The 14,503-nt window shown below is 40.4% G+C and overlaps 2 protein-coding genes across 4 annotated transcripts in view; one reads left to right on the top strand and one right to left on the bottom strand.

Annotated features, from left to right (window-relative positions):
• The window catches only part of LOC138964245 (uncharacterized), a 421,872-nt gene that overhangs the window by 51,838 nt on the left and 355,531 nt on the right, over positions 1-14,503 (bottom strand). The window lies entirely within an intron of this gene.
• Positions 1-14,503, top strand: part of LOC138964240 (constitutive coactivator of PPAR-gamma-like protein 1) — a 32,344-nt gene that overhangs the window by 2,751 nt on the left and 15,090 nt on the right. For all 3 annotated transcript variants that reach the window (XM_070336138.1, XM_070336137.1, XM_070336139.1), the window contains exons 2-8: positions 6,390-6,463; positions 7,455-7,561; positions 8,900-9,009; positions 9,579-9,646; positions 10,732-10,765; positions 12,777-12,922; positions 13,916-14,072. In XM_070336138.1, coding sequence (XP_070192239.1) covers positions 6,390-6,463; positions 7,455-7,561; positions 8,900-9,009; positions 9,579-9,646; positions 10,732-10,765; positions 12,777-12,922; positions 13,916-14,072 — 696 coding nt within the window. The remainder of the gene's footprint in view (positions 1-6,389; positions 6,464-7,454; positions 7,562-8,899; positions 9,010-9,578; positions 9,647-10,731; positions 10,766-12,776; positions 12,923-13,915; positions 14,073-14,503) is intronic.

The following is a 14,503-nucleotide window of genomic DNA, read 5'->3' as shown; positions in this document are numbered from 1 at the left end:
ACCAAAAAATAAATAAAAAAATTTTGAGTTTGGAAAAAAAAAGTTTAGGGTCGGCGCCGAAATTTAGGGTCGGTCGGGTGACCAGAAACAGACAATTTTTTTTTTTTTGGCCTTAGGCAAAAAAAAAATTGTCTGTTTCTGGTAACATGGCTAAAAAAAATAGGGTAGGTAGGGATATTTTTTTTTTTTTTTTTTCCCCAAATGTAGACCAATAAAACTAACTTTAAAAATCGCGCAAAGAACAAAGACAAGAAAAGAAAATATAAGCAAAAAAAAGAAATTGGTCATTGTGAACACAAAAGAATATTAGAAAAATGAATGATGCAGGAAAAGTGTTACTCAGTTTACAATATAGTTTGTAGAGCTCTCAATCGAGTCAGTGTCCTTTGTATTCTTCCTAGGTAAAAGAGAATGAGCCCTTCCATGTTTTCAGTTAGGCTTGGAAACCTTGAGCAGCATTTTTTATGTACTAATAAAAATAGCGAGAGAAAAAGATTGCTGTTTGCAGTCTAGTTTGTAGAGCTCTCTTCTCAATGTCCAGGGATGTCGTCGGACATTGGGCATAGACCTATTAACTGCCTCAAATGTTGGATTCATATGGTCAAATGTCCTAACTCCTATTCATATTGTTGAGGTCAGGACATTTGTCTGATTAGCAAACATTTGTAGCAACATCCCTGAATGTCCTTCATATTCTTCTTAGGTAAAAAGAGAATCAGCCTTTCAATGCTTTCAGTTAGGCTTGGAAACATGGAGGGAAAATAACTGCATTTTTTAAATAGACACACACATATAATGATGTATACATTATGGAGAAAAAATGCTGCAGACTTACTTTACTTGAGCGTTTGAAAACAGAGTTAAAGGCACAGTGCAGCTCACAGCCTTCGTTTTGCGTTTTTGTTGCAGCTGAGTGCATTTACAGTTCAAAAAGCCTCCTATGGTAGTAAAACAAACCCAGAACTACCCAACGACGACATCTGTGAAGCTCGACAGTTTCTTGTTCACGCGAGTGCATAAATTAACCTAGTTATTACGTGGTGTTTGGTCGGAGTTCTACAGGGTTCGTACAGAGTCCTTGAACCCTGGAAAACTCCTTGAAAATTGGAAAACCTTTTCCAGGCCTTGAAAAGTGCTTGAAAATAGAGTTTTGTTAAATAGTCATTGAAAAGTACTTGATTTTTCCAAATTGTTGCCTATACATTTCGTCAGCAGCTTGTCTTATTTAAAAAAAAATGCAACCCCCTTTTTTTTCGTCAAATACAGTACACACATTTTGGGAGAATAAAAGATCAAGTGAAAACGAAAGCAGACGAACTAACTATTACTAGTCACCCGTAGTTGCTTCCCTTCCCGGAAGTTGGCAAGGGAAACAACTACGGAATGACTAATATTTTGCGGACTTGAAAAACTGAAGGTAAGCTTGGTGCTTTGCATTAATTTGGGGAAAATAATGTCCTTGAAAAGCATTTATTTGGTCCTGGAAATGTCCTTGAAAACTCATTGAATTGTATCAGCTCTGCCCTGCAGGAACCCTGGTTCTATTCAACTGAGTGATTCCGGCCTCCATTTTGTTTTACACAAACTCATGATGACGTCTGACATAGTTTGCTAGTGACGTGTCTTTTTGTGCATGATGTGGTGATCTACCTGATCTAATTTTAGATCCAAAAATAGGTCAAGACCAGCCGGGTCCGAGTACGAAATTAATTCGTAAAAAAATCGCCGTTCTTGACTCTTTGGGTGCAAGTCGATGAAACTTGGTAGTTCTTCTAACGGATAGCTGCCTGAGGTATGACTAAAAGCCCCAGGGGCTCCGTGCACCTGGATTTGACAAGTTCAGTACCTTTAACTACCTACCTGGTACCTAACCTATTTTGGGACAGGTTACCTTAACAGTAACGCTACAGCAGTCCCTCTCATGAACGGACACCTTGGGCCATAGCAAAACTGTCCTACATTGCAGGTGTCCGGTCAGGGGAGGGGTGACCACACCACCCCCTCCCCCATACACTCACACAGACACACAAACAACAGGATTGAATCTATGCCAATCACTTCTTGTGGCTACTAAACAATAACAATAAACTCCTAATACTTCTTTAAACGTTCTGTAAAAATGATTTGTATGAAAAGTGTTGAAAAGAAGAGATAAAATAAAAAACGCTTGCGCTGGACCCGAGTACTCGATCTTCAGACTGGCTCGCTCAATAAATATAAATGTTTGGAATGTCTGTGGTGTGAATGTTGGTTTCTGACCAGAAATGCAGATCTATCTCTGGCCGATTCATAGATTCAACCTACAAACTGCGACCTCATCTGTGATCAGATGGCCAAGCAATGCGTGAAATCTTTTATTCTAAAGCCTTATGGTTCGTTTCGACAAGCATTAAACGGATGAAATTAACCACATGCAGTTTATTCTTCAGAAAAATGCACACAAAAAATGGGTTGGGTTCCGTGATTTGTACATAAACGTCTTCCTCGCGATAGATTCGCTTCTTATTTTGTCTTATGAAGCCGTCATCAACACGAACACAATGATTGCAGAAGCAAACTCTGTACCTACACGACCGAGACACAAGACTGATTATTTCACAGCTGCAATGTGAATAGAGAACAAAGACGTTTTGGGTAATCTTAGTTCTTACTCACGTCAGGTCTTCACTGACAAGCTAGGAACAGACGGAAAATTCCGAACAAAAGTAAATGACGTCAAAGTCTCTTTCGCTTTGCGTGTAACTTTGTCATGACGTATTTTTGTGTGACGCGTTCGGCTGTTCTCTCAGCTCAATGGGTGCGTGTTGCCCCGCCGGTGTGAACTCCTCCTACGGCCAAGTCGTTTTTGTGGTTTATTTCGCATTTAGGTCCCAGGTAACATTATGAAGTTTTAATACGATCAATCGGACCTATTATCAAGTTAGTGTATCAACTTTTGAACGAACTGCGCCCAGTAGTTTCCCAGCAATAAGCTGTTAAGTGGAGAAAGACACACAGACACACACACAGACACACGATTAAAGTCTGCTGAACCCTAGTACTAGCGTACTCAGGGATAAATTCTCAAGGCAGTGAACACACTCACCATGCACTGACATACGAAAGCAGCCACACAAACACAGCACAGAGAGGCCAGCTGCACTGTTTACTCAGAGCAAAACCAGTTGACTGTGTCGTAACTTTTGACAAAGCAAGACAACTGAAGGGTTCACAGATTAGGCAACCAACTCACTGGTCAAGGCTGAGGGGAAACAAGAGTATCTTGTCAATGAAAGAGGTTACACACAGACACAGATGCTGGGAACTGTGGCTGGTTTTTCACAGACAAGAATAAAGAGCATAGTGCAGTTTCATGTTGGCATCTTCGCATGTACTTCACTCCTGACCAAAACTACCCCCACCTCCTGATGGTGCACTCAAGTTATCAGTGTCATCACGCCATTGCGGCTGTGATCTTTGTACCAAGAGCCGGACTGCTCTGTTATCGATTTTGTTGTGGTGAAATTTTGACGATGGTCTGTCCGTACATTGGAGGTATGACCTGCTGTTGGGACCAAAAACGAGTGTCCGCGTCCACGTTTTGCAGGTGTCCGTTTAGGGGGGGGGGGGGGGTGGCAAATATAGAAGGAAAACACTCCGTGCCGAGCAAACATGTTCGTACATGTCATGTGTCCGCTCACGCCGGGGGCCGTACATTGCAGGGACTGCTGTACTATGTTTGTGTGTGGCCTAAATTAATATTAGAAAGTACATTCCCTTTGCCAGTGTGAAATTTTTAGCCGGTTGCCATTTCGGTTCCTAATTCATAGTGGCCTAGTAGAGAAGACATCGGCCTCCTCTGTGGAATGTCGCGGATTCGAATCCCGGCCGAGTCTGGTGGGTTAACTCATTCGGGGCGCGTCTAAATTGTCCCTCGTGTTCCCTCCCGGCGCACGACTTTGACCCATTTAAAAAAAAAATAATTCAACAACACAAGATAACCTTACCTACCTTACATTTTTGCAAAGTTTGAAACTTGCTCTTTTAGAAAATATATGAAACATTTGAAAGAACATGCCTTTTGTTGTCTTCACATCCAGTCAAACTACCTCTTTGAAGCAAAAAAAAACCAAAAACAATTTCTATGTCATGGGTTCATCATACACAATGTCATGATCAACACTTTCATTGTCCGAATCATCACCAAAATTATCGTCCATTGGCACAAACTCGTCACCAGAATCTAAAATATCTCCACTATCATCATCACTAAGGTCAAGATCAGAACCATCCTGAATAAGAAGTTCCAGCACTCTTTTCAAGTTAATATGTCTTGTAGCAGAACGATCCGCCATCTTGGAAAAATCAAAACACATGGGTCGCACACCGTCAACAAAATCAAAAATTATTCCCAACAATTGAAGGGAAGGTTTACAGTGAATGGTACTACTGTAGACAGGCAGAAGTGTACTGCGGGGGTTGTTTCCCTTGGTTAGCGGGGCCGTTCACACCACTAAAAATTCGTTACATACATCGGATCGTAACATCAGAGGTGCCGGCAACGCAAAGCACAGCTATCGGATTAGGAAGTCCGATACAACGCGAATGAGTTAAAGGTTGGAGGTTTTTTTTAATCTCCATGGTCAACTTATACGCAGGCCTCTGCGAGTATTGGTCGCCACTTTCCGGCCTGTTTGCTATTTCTAGATTTTCTAGAAAATACTCATGTGTTACTTAGTGTTGATGGTCTCTATAAAACAAAGGCATTCTTCTTCTGCGTCCATGGGCTGCAACTCTCAGTGTCTTACGTACACAAATTTGAGTTTTACCCGAGTGTGTTTTTATGTGTATGACCCTTTTTTTCCGGGCTATGTAGGCAGCCATACTGATACTCCATTTTTAGGGGATGCATGCTGGATGCTTTCATGTTCCTATTTTATAACAAATCGAGCTTTAACATGGATTACAGGATCTCTTCTGTGCATATCTGGTCTTGAATGTGCTTGCATGTACACATGAATGGGAACAAGACACCAGCAGGTCTTTATTTTTAAGTTGATCTGGGAGATAGGAAAAACATTATAAGATGTTTGGTGGCTTGTTGACAGACCAGCTTTTTTGTTGGTCCAAGGGGACCATATCGTCTTTTCTTTCATCTTTATCGACCAAGGCCGAAGGCCGCGGTTGATAAATATGAGACCAAAGGCGATATACTCCCCGAGGACCAAGAACAAAGTGCTGGTCTTACAACAAGCTACCAAACATCGTTTTTGTCATCATTTTGGTTGTGCAACAAAATGCACAATAACCCACAGGGAGACGCATTTTTAGAATCCAACTCCGAGCCACAAAGCATCGTCACAGTAGCACGAGATAACACGTCAAACTTGTATGTGACGTCAAACGTAGCTTGTTGACGCTTTTCTTCCAGTCTGAAAATGTACAGAGCTGCGATCATACCTGTGAATTCAGTAAGTGTTGAGCATATTTCTTTTCTTTTAAGTGTTTATGACTTTTCGTTGTGGATTTTGCGATTACAGAGATAAGTTGCAAATTGACCATGAGTCGCCGCGGTAATTATCAACATTGATTGGGTCTTTGAGAGTGAATGCTTACAATCGTTGTCCTCGGAAACACAAATCCAAAGCCACGATGGTTCCACACATCAAACAATCAGCCTGATTGGCTTTTACTTTGACAATCCACGTTTCACATGAAAGCTCAAACCCATTCACCACCTCGAGTTATTGCATGGGAAACATGAGATTTATTTACCAGGTGTTTGTGAATGAAAACTCGTGAAAATGATGACAAAAACCTTTATCCCACGAGGTGCAACCATGGTTTCAAAGCAAACCCCAGACTTACCACATGGAAGGCTGATGTCTTAACCACTAGGCTATTGTGCCTGTCAAAAGACATTTCAAATGGTATTGTTAGTCATGGTTGTTATTAATTTCTGATTATTTAACAGTTAGGAATATAGCTGTAGTGTGATTGTAAATTTGAACAAAGATTCAGGTTGATGAGCATCATTTTGTTCAGATGCAACTTGTTTTTCTTCATTGCTTAATGTAAGCAAACATTTCCCTTACACTGCACGACTGAACCTGTGTATAAAAAAAAAAAGAAAAAAAAAAGACTGCATGCCAAAACAGAAACCGACATTAGTGTAATGTGTATCAAATATGAACTGGACTAGGCTTTGCCATGGAAAAATGCATGCATGATTGAGGGTGATGCACTAGAATTCACACAGCTGGCGGTCACACTTTTTCAAGTTTTATTGCTACTTCCACAGTTCCAGTTCCATTTTATTTAATTCAGTTTACATTGCAATGAGAAAATGTGAAATATATTTGCAAAGTAAGCATTTGTGTTTGTTGATGACTGTGTCTAATTGCTTGCAGGAAACCACATCCTGACCGATGATGACCTGCACGAGTTCCGCTCCCAGTTCCCGAATCAGAGTGCCAAACCTAAAGTAAGAACTGAGTATTGATTATTGGGTCTTGGCTGGACAGAGTTCTGCTAGCCTCTGCCTCCTGCTTTCTTCACACACAGCAATAAATGGCCTATTCAGAAATAGCTGTGGTCTGTTCAGCAGTAGTTAGTAATTGGACTGTCATGCTGGGTCTGCTGTGGATTCACAGTTGCTGGATGCCGCGGTAATGGCTTGGTCACATTATCAACTCCCTTAATGTCATGTCTACTTTTTATTTCATAGCTTCAGTTTATTGGGAGATAATGTACTTTTTATTTAAGCAGGCTTTGTGTGAGGGTCAGTTCACAACCACTGGAGCAAAATAAAGGTCTGAGCCTATGAATAGTTGTTTTTGTGGCTCCAAAACGTTAAATTTCCATTCCCAACTTGGGTCTATGGCGTGAACAAAAATATTAACGTTAAGATTTTCTCAGATCTATTTTTTTTGGCCAGAGTTTTTAAACTTAACACATTTCTAGGGTTTAAATGACCTCCCGACATGACCCAAATCGGGATGACCCTTATCAAATTTCAAGGTCACATCGGTGTCAAGTTCAGGTTATGATAACTTGACATCGATGTTCTTTTTGATGGTTTTGAATCTAGAGCTTTGAAACTGTGCAAATTTCTAGGGTTTCATGTCCTCCAAACATAACCTAAGTCTGGTTGACCTGCCTTTAGTTTGTGACAGCAGGATCAAATTTGGGTTAAAAAAAAGATTTTTTTGAAATTTTTTGAAACTATATCATTGAAACTTCTCACACTTTTAGAGTTAGATGACTTCTTGGTATGACTCGAGTCTGGTTGATCCCGGTTATATTTCATGGTCACAGTAGGGTCTATTTCGTGTCAGAAAGTAGAACGTTGTCATTTTCTTTGGTGTCTATGGGGCTACAGTGGTGGATAATGTGCTTTTGATTCATATAATGGTGAAAGCGAGTCTTATGAGAATTGCTGTTCTTGTTACTGTAGGACTGTATCTCATTTTCAGCGTGGCGCTGTGAAACTGGATGCTGCAATCATCAAGACGACCTGTGATTTTGTCAGGAACTTGCAGGCTGTGGACAATCTGGATCAAGTGGGGGAGCTGGTCTTTGCGTGAGTGTTGGATTAAGATCCTGCACATTTAATGCTAAACTTCAGAATACATTTTTTTCGTTATATTTGCAACCCTGTGATGGTACAGTAACACCACCCCCCCACACACACCCCTCTCCCCTCCCCCATCATTTAAGACTTCCCTCCTTATTACACATGTTCCCTCCGGTTTTTGAGTCACTTGAGAAAAAGTGACTCTATGTAATCGGTCAGTGTTAGTCTGTCCGGCCGGCCGGCCGTCCGGCCGGCTGGCCGGCCGGCCGGCCGTAGACACCACCTTAACGTTGGACTTTTCTCGGAAACTATCAAAGCGATCGGGCTCATATTTTGTTTAGTCGTGACCTCCAATGACCTCTACACTTTAACGATGGTTTCGTTGACCTTTGACCTTTTTCAAGGTCAGCGTCAAAGGAAAAATTAGACATTTTATATCTTTGACAAAGTTCATCGGATGTGATTGAAACTTTGTAGGATTATTCTTTACATCAAAGTATTTAGGCCAAAAAAAATAATAGGTGTGGTTACGGTAACATAGCCAAAAAAAATAGGGTAGGTAGGTAGGCAATCACTTTTTTTTTTTTTTTTAATTTTTTTTTTCTAATGTGTACAAATTAAACCTACTTGACAGGGAAATAAGTGTGCGACTCGGGCGCTTTCGCTTTCATTGCGTTTTTTGCACTCGTTTTTTGTTTGTTTGTTGACAAATGTAATAAAAAGTTATAGGATCGGCCCCTAAAAATAGGGTAGGTCGGGTTACCGTAACCACACCTATTTTTTTTTTAGGCCTTACATCTGTAGCCTTTTACGAACGTTATCAGAAAAACAAGGGAGATAACTAGCCTTTTCTGTTCGGCAACACACAACTTAACGTTAGGCTTTTCTCGGAAACTATAAAAGTGACCGGGCTCAAATTTTATGTGAACGTGACTCATTGTGTTGTGAATAGCAATTTCTTCCTGTCCATCTGATGCCTCATATAATATTCAGAACTGCGAAAGTGACTCGATCGAGCGTTTGCTCTTCTTGTCTGTTAAGTGTCAGTAAATTCAGCTTTGTTTTGTGATTCCCTCCACTTTGAAGACCTGGTTTTCTCATATAGTGTGCAGTTTTAAAAGCAGATGTGTCAGTATTCCAGCACAGCTTTGAAATCTTGAGTTAAAATATTTTGCTGGCACCATTACCATAAAGACTTTTCTGAAGAATCTGTGGATTAGCTCAAGAACTTGGAAGATTACGCCGTTTGCTATGTGCTTAAAGTTCGCTGTGCGTGTATGTGAGAGGCAGAATGTGTTAGTGAGAATTGGTTTGTTAATAAAAGGCTTTTATACCTATCGACAGGAACTACAAAAGTAACAAACCAGAACTGATCAACAAGTTCAAACAGTGCGTTCAGTATTATCTCAATGGAACAGAAGGAGGGTTTCTCAAGTACCGCCCTCGCCCTCGAAGTAAGTATGCTGCTGGTACAAAGTGCTAAGTATGTTTTCTTTCTGAAAGATCACTCCATGCAAAGTGAGAAGTTTGACAACTAATAACAGTAGGGTAGGTCGTTATTGTTTTGACGAGAACTTGTTTCTTTGTTTTTGTTGTTGTTGGTATACTCGTTGGCTTGGGGAAATTCTTTCAAGGAACTTGTTTCATATAGAGTCACTCGTATTCTGTGGAGACCTGTCATATTCTGTGACATTTTTCTCAGATGAAAATTAACCTGCATGTGTATTTTTCAACAAAAATCTTAAACGATTTGGATATGAGGGTTTTTCACAGATGAAAATGGGTGTCAACACATTTATTCAACACAAATTTCACAATCTGCACAGGTTGCAGTCAAGACTGTTGATTTGTGGCAAGTTGTAAGACACTATTTTTGCGTGTTAAAGTCACAATAGCTCAGTGGTGGTGAATAATGATCGCTCACATGAGGAGTAATCTACCTTTTGTCAATTCGTGCATTGTGTTTGCAACATTTTCAAGGGAAAGGTAATTTTAATACTGTTTGAAACTTGTATGTGTGCAGTGCCAGGAGTATCGAGACAAGGTGCTGTGTATCCCAATCAGAGTTTCCAGAATGGTCAGCGCTCGCAGGTGAGTTCTTCCATTGGGGAAATGTTGATGATGCAAGATTGACTGGATCTTGTACAGTATAATCCTCTTTTTAAGAATGTCCCTTGTCTAAAACCCTGCTCTCTCAGATTTTCTGTCAATAACCTCTATAAATGTTCTTCCATTTTTAGACTCTTCCTCTTTGAAGTCCTGATTTTCTCAGTTCTTTTGAGGCACGTTAAATGTCAAAGCAGCACCGCCCTGATATGGCCCTTCGTGGTCGGCTGGGCGTTAAGCAAACAAACAAACCAAAGTTCTTTTGAGAGTCTTAAAAAAAGGGGCACCGCTGTTTATTTAGACAAATTAGAGGCGTGATCCTGTTCATGTGAATGATTTGACTCACCATAATAATAATAATAATGGACATTTATTTATCGCCCCTTCTCACAAGAGCTCACGGCGATTTACATATTAATTTCTGCCGTGTGAGATGGAATTTTTTACACAATACATCACGCATTCACATCGGCCAGTAAATCTCAAGCCATTACGGCGAATATTTACTTTTTACGGCCTGTTATTCCAAGTCACACGGGTATTTGGTGGACAATTTTTATCTATGCCTATACAATTTTGCCAGGAAAGACCCTTTTGTCAATCGTGGGATCTTTAACGTGCACACCCCAATGTAGTGTACATCTCAGATCTGGCTCGGCTTATACGTGGGGTACGGCTATATCTCTACTTTGACACATACTTAAAATGAACACCCTGGGTGCTTTCTGTGCAGATTGGAAATTTATGTTAGGAATTGCTTTTTTAATGGACACATGGAAATTAGGGAAATAAATTCTTCTAACATTTGCACGGGGAGCAGTCTGAATGTTGATTTTTGTTATTATGTGTCCATGTGGAGTGATTATTTTGTATCCCAAGTGAGATGGTGAGCCAAGCTTATTAGGAGAAAGAATGTGCCTTTAAGCCCATATGGTTGCTTGATATTTTCTACTTAATCACTAGTGGAAAGCTATCTGTTTAACAAAGCTTGTTGTTGAATGCAAATGCTGCATACTTTTCCACAGATGTATCAGTGATGAGAGAGAACTCAAAGGTGCTTTCTTTTGCAGGAGCAGTACGGACACGGGGACTCAGGAAGCTCAGGTGCGCTGATGCATGAACTTAGCAAACATAGGAACACAGAACAGTGGTCACAGCAGAAAGATAGACCTGGGTCAAAGTCGAAACGAAAACAGAAGACACGGGGCCTTTTGCAGCTGGGTCCTGAGGGTGCTTCTTTTCATCCAAATTTCAATTGAAATTTTGTTTTCATTTTGTTCGTTTGATTAATTCCAGTTTGTTGTTCTCACTCACATGAGAGACAAAGAATTACTGAGAAATTTTCTGTTGATTAATTTCAGTTTTGTTTTGTGACTCCCTCCACTTGTTCTCGCTCACATATGAGACAAAATATTACTGAGCCATTATTTATTTGAACCTGGTTCCCACTTTGATTTGTTTTGGTTTTGTTTCTCATTCTGAGGCACAAATATGAATATTACTGAGTAATTTTTCATTGAAATTGATTCCCACTCTGTTCTGTTCGTTAATTCCAGTTTTTTTCTCTCACTCATATTTGAGACAAACAATGAAAATTCCTTTGAAATTGATTCTCAGATATTCCGTTGTTTACTTCCGTTTTTGTTTTGTTTTGTTTTTGTTCTCACTCGCACATTAGACAAATAAATACTGTGACTTGCACTCTTAATAGCAGATTAGGTTTTTGTTTCGTGAATAAAGCTGTTAAAAGAAGTGCTTATTTCAAATCAGTCAGTTAAAACATCTCTGGAAAGGCCAGAATGGTTGAGAAGAAAAAAAGAAATAAAGTAGAAGATCAAAAATTCGAGAATAATCCTTACCAGTCAGGCAAAAGTTAGGAAAATGTGAAAAATAGATAGACTGCTGATGAAAGTAGTTGTGGCCATTTGTAATTGAATGGGATAGTGTGGTAATTGAATGAGATAGGTTCCCCTGTCACTTTGTGTGAGGGGTAATGGTATTTGAATGAGATAGGTTCCCCTGTCACTCTGTGTGAGGGGTAATGGTATTTGAACGACAGGGAATGCATGGTAATTGCAGGAAATACGGCATCCTGGTATGCAAGAAGGGTTAGGAGTAGGGATGGGTGCATTCCACTTGTCGGTCAAGCGCTGCCTCATCATTTTCAGACAATTTGTTACTGTTTCTGTTGCATATGTTCGTTCTGCTTGCTGCATGAGGTTGTGGTTTTTATTTGTATAATAATTAATGTTAGTGTTAATGGACTTTTAAAAAAAATAGATATTAGACTCTTTGAGTGTGACCTAAATGCTACATAAAGTCAGAAGTTTATATCTGCAGTTTTACTTCAAGTTCAAGAAGGAAATTTCATTTGAATGTCTTCGTCTTTGATATATATGGGGATAACCGGGTCAAAGTCTGTTGCGAGGTCGTCATAACAATAACTATCAGTGTCCCTTTAGAGTTTCAAAAACCTTCTCCTTCTAACTCTTTCATGTTGACTTCAGAAGTGTTTTTACAAATGTTAGGTGTACTGTGATTTTATTTGTGAATGATACTGCATGTGGTGTTTTTTTTGCACTTATATTACTATTAGAGGTTTAAAATTAAACATGTTTTCCTGGTGATGATAATTATTGGAGATAGTCTCAGCAATAGCTTCTGTGCATGTTGTTATGAAATGTCCCTTGCCAAGGTAGTAAAACATAGTGCAGACTATTGCTTCATACTGTTATCTTGCACACTTTATAGATACAGTGGAACCTCCCTTTTAGGACCGCCTGATTAAAGACTACCCCATTTTAAGACCTTACGTTTTCAGACTTTATCCCTCTTAAGATCTGATTTTCTCAGATTTTTAGAGTCTTAAAAGGGGGGTTCTTCTGTACCGTGGAACCAGTGATGCTGAAGACCTCTACAAAAAAAGTGAGAAAATGGAGCCTTGAAAAGGAGGGGATCCTGAAAATTGAAATGGGGTAAACTTGCAGACGTTTCAAACTGCAAGACAAAAGCACAGTCGTAAAAGTGGGGAAGTCCAAAAAGGGGGGTTCAACTGTGTCATTTAAAAAAATTGCACTGAGCGTTAAAATTAAAACAAGCGTCTGTCGTTGTTCAGGAGAGGGAGGGCAGGGTAAGCCGCCTGGTGCATTCCCTGTCACCGACTTCAAACTGCCAACGGTGACCACGGAGGTAATTCGCATTGCCAGCGAACGTCATCAGAAGGGTTTGATGCACCCCATGATCTACCAACTCCTCACCCAGGTACGTTGAAAGGATTGCATTGACTGGTCTATTCATACTTCTTCTTCGGCGTTCCAGGGTCTATTCATACAAATCAGCAGGCAGGCACAGACTGGGTGTCACTGACAGAGAATCACATGCACAGAGGAATGTTAAGGACTGGGTGGCCGAGTGGTAACGCACTTGCGCTCGGAAGCGAGAGGTTGCGAGTTCGACACTGGGTCAGGGCGTTAGCAATTTTCTCCCCCCTTTCCTAACCTAGGTGGTGGATTCAAGTGCTAGTCTTTCGGATGAGACGAAAAACCGAGGTCCCTTCGTGTACACTACATTGGGGTGTGCACGTTAAAGATCCCACGATTGACAAAAGGGTCTTTCCTGGCAAAATTGTATAGGCATAGATAAAAAAATGTCCACCAAAATACCCGTATGACTTGGAATAATAGGCCGTGAAAAGTAGGATATGCACCGAAATGGCTGCGATCTGCTGGCCGATGTGAATGCGTGATGTATTGTGTAAAAAATTCCATCTCACACGGCATAAATAAATCCCTGCGCCTTGAATCCGTATGTTGAAATATGCGCGCGATAACAAGCTGCATAAAATAGATAAAATAAATGTGCAAACGCACACACACACAGAGTTACAGCTTTAACAAACTATAGTCCACACAGCTAAGGGGCACAATAACTCCTGGCCTGTTTGCTTGAAAATGGAGTAGTTTTTTTCTGTCAACAATCGGATAAGTTGCTGCTATCTGGGAAGAAATGTTTTCATTAGATATATTGCAAATAATTAAAAATGAAATGCAGACAGAGACTGTCTCTTGATCTTTTTTTTTGTTAGTGTGTGTGTGTAAGCAGAACAGAGTTCCAGTGCGCATATCATATTTCCCATTGCAGTTTAGGGTTCATTGACTGGATATGAATAGCACTTTTTCAACAGAGTTGGGTTGTTTTATGTGACTCCATGCTTTCAACAAGTTGAAGTTGCAAAGTATGGTTCCATGGTTTTAGGGTGAAGTGAAACTACCGGTGACCTTGGAAGATGACACAAGCCGAGAGCTGCCGTCGTACGTTGACTTGTATCGTCCCGTCCGCCAGGCTATCTACTCGGTTCTCTTCAACCTCAACAAGCTGAAGATCGTCCATGAGAACACATTCAAGGAGAAGGGTAAGTTTGATGATATTGAGTTTGTTTTGCAGTGTGTGTTTGTGTGTGGGAGAGAGGGTGGAAAGGAGATATAGTGTCTGTATGTGTGTTTCTGTAGGCGTGTAGTTGCAGGTAAATCCAGTTAGTGGCAGTGCAAGAAGCTCTTTGAGCTCAACAGGAGGTTAATTGTTCACAGTGGAGTACAGTGGTACACCTGTGATGTAAGGAAACCTTAAAACTGTCCCTCATGGCAGGCAGCCTGTATTGACAGGTATATTTTGATCATGTAAATAGACAAAGGGGCTACTGTACAAAAGTTGTCCTTTGTTGGGAGGTGTCCTTGTGACAGAGGGACCTGACATTGCTTGTACCACTGCATATGGAAACTGTCAGTTTCTCATCTTATTCTCTTGTTTCTGTTGTTGTTGCTTGGTAAAAAATTTTCTGCAGTG

The sequence above is a fragment of the Littorina saxatilis genome, linkage group LG4 (genome assembly GCF_037325665.1).
Source record: "Littorina saxatilis isolate snail1 linkage group LG4, US_GU_Lsax_2.0, whole genome shotgun sequence".
Taxonomy (NCBI): Eukaryota; Metazoa; Mollusca; class Gastropoda; order Littorinimorpha; family Littorinidae; genus Littorina; species Littorina saxatilis.
This window is presented reverse-complemented; position numbering and strand designations above follow the sequence as displayed.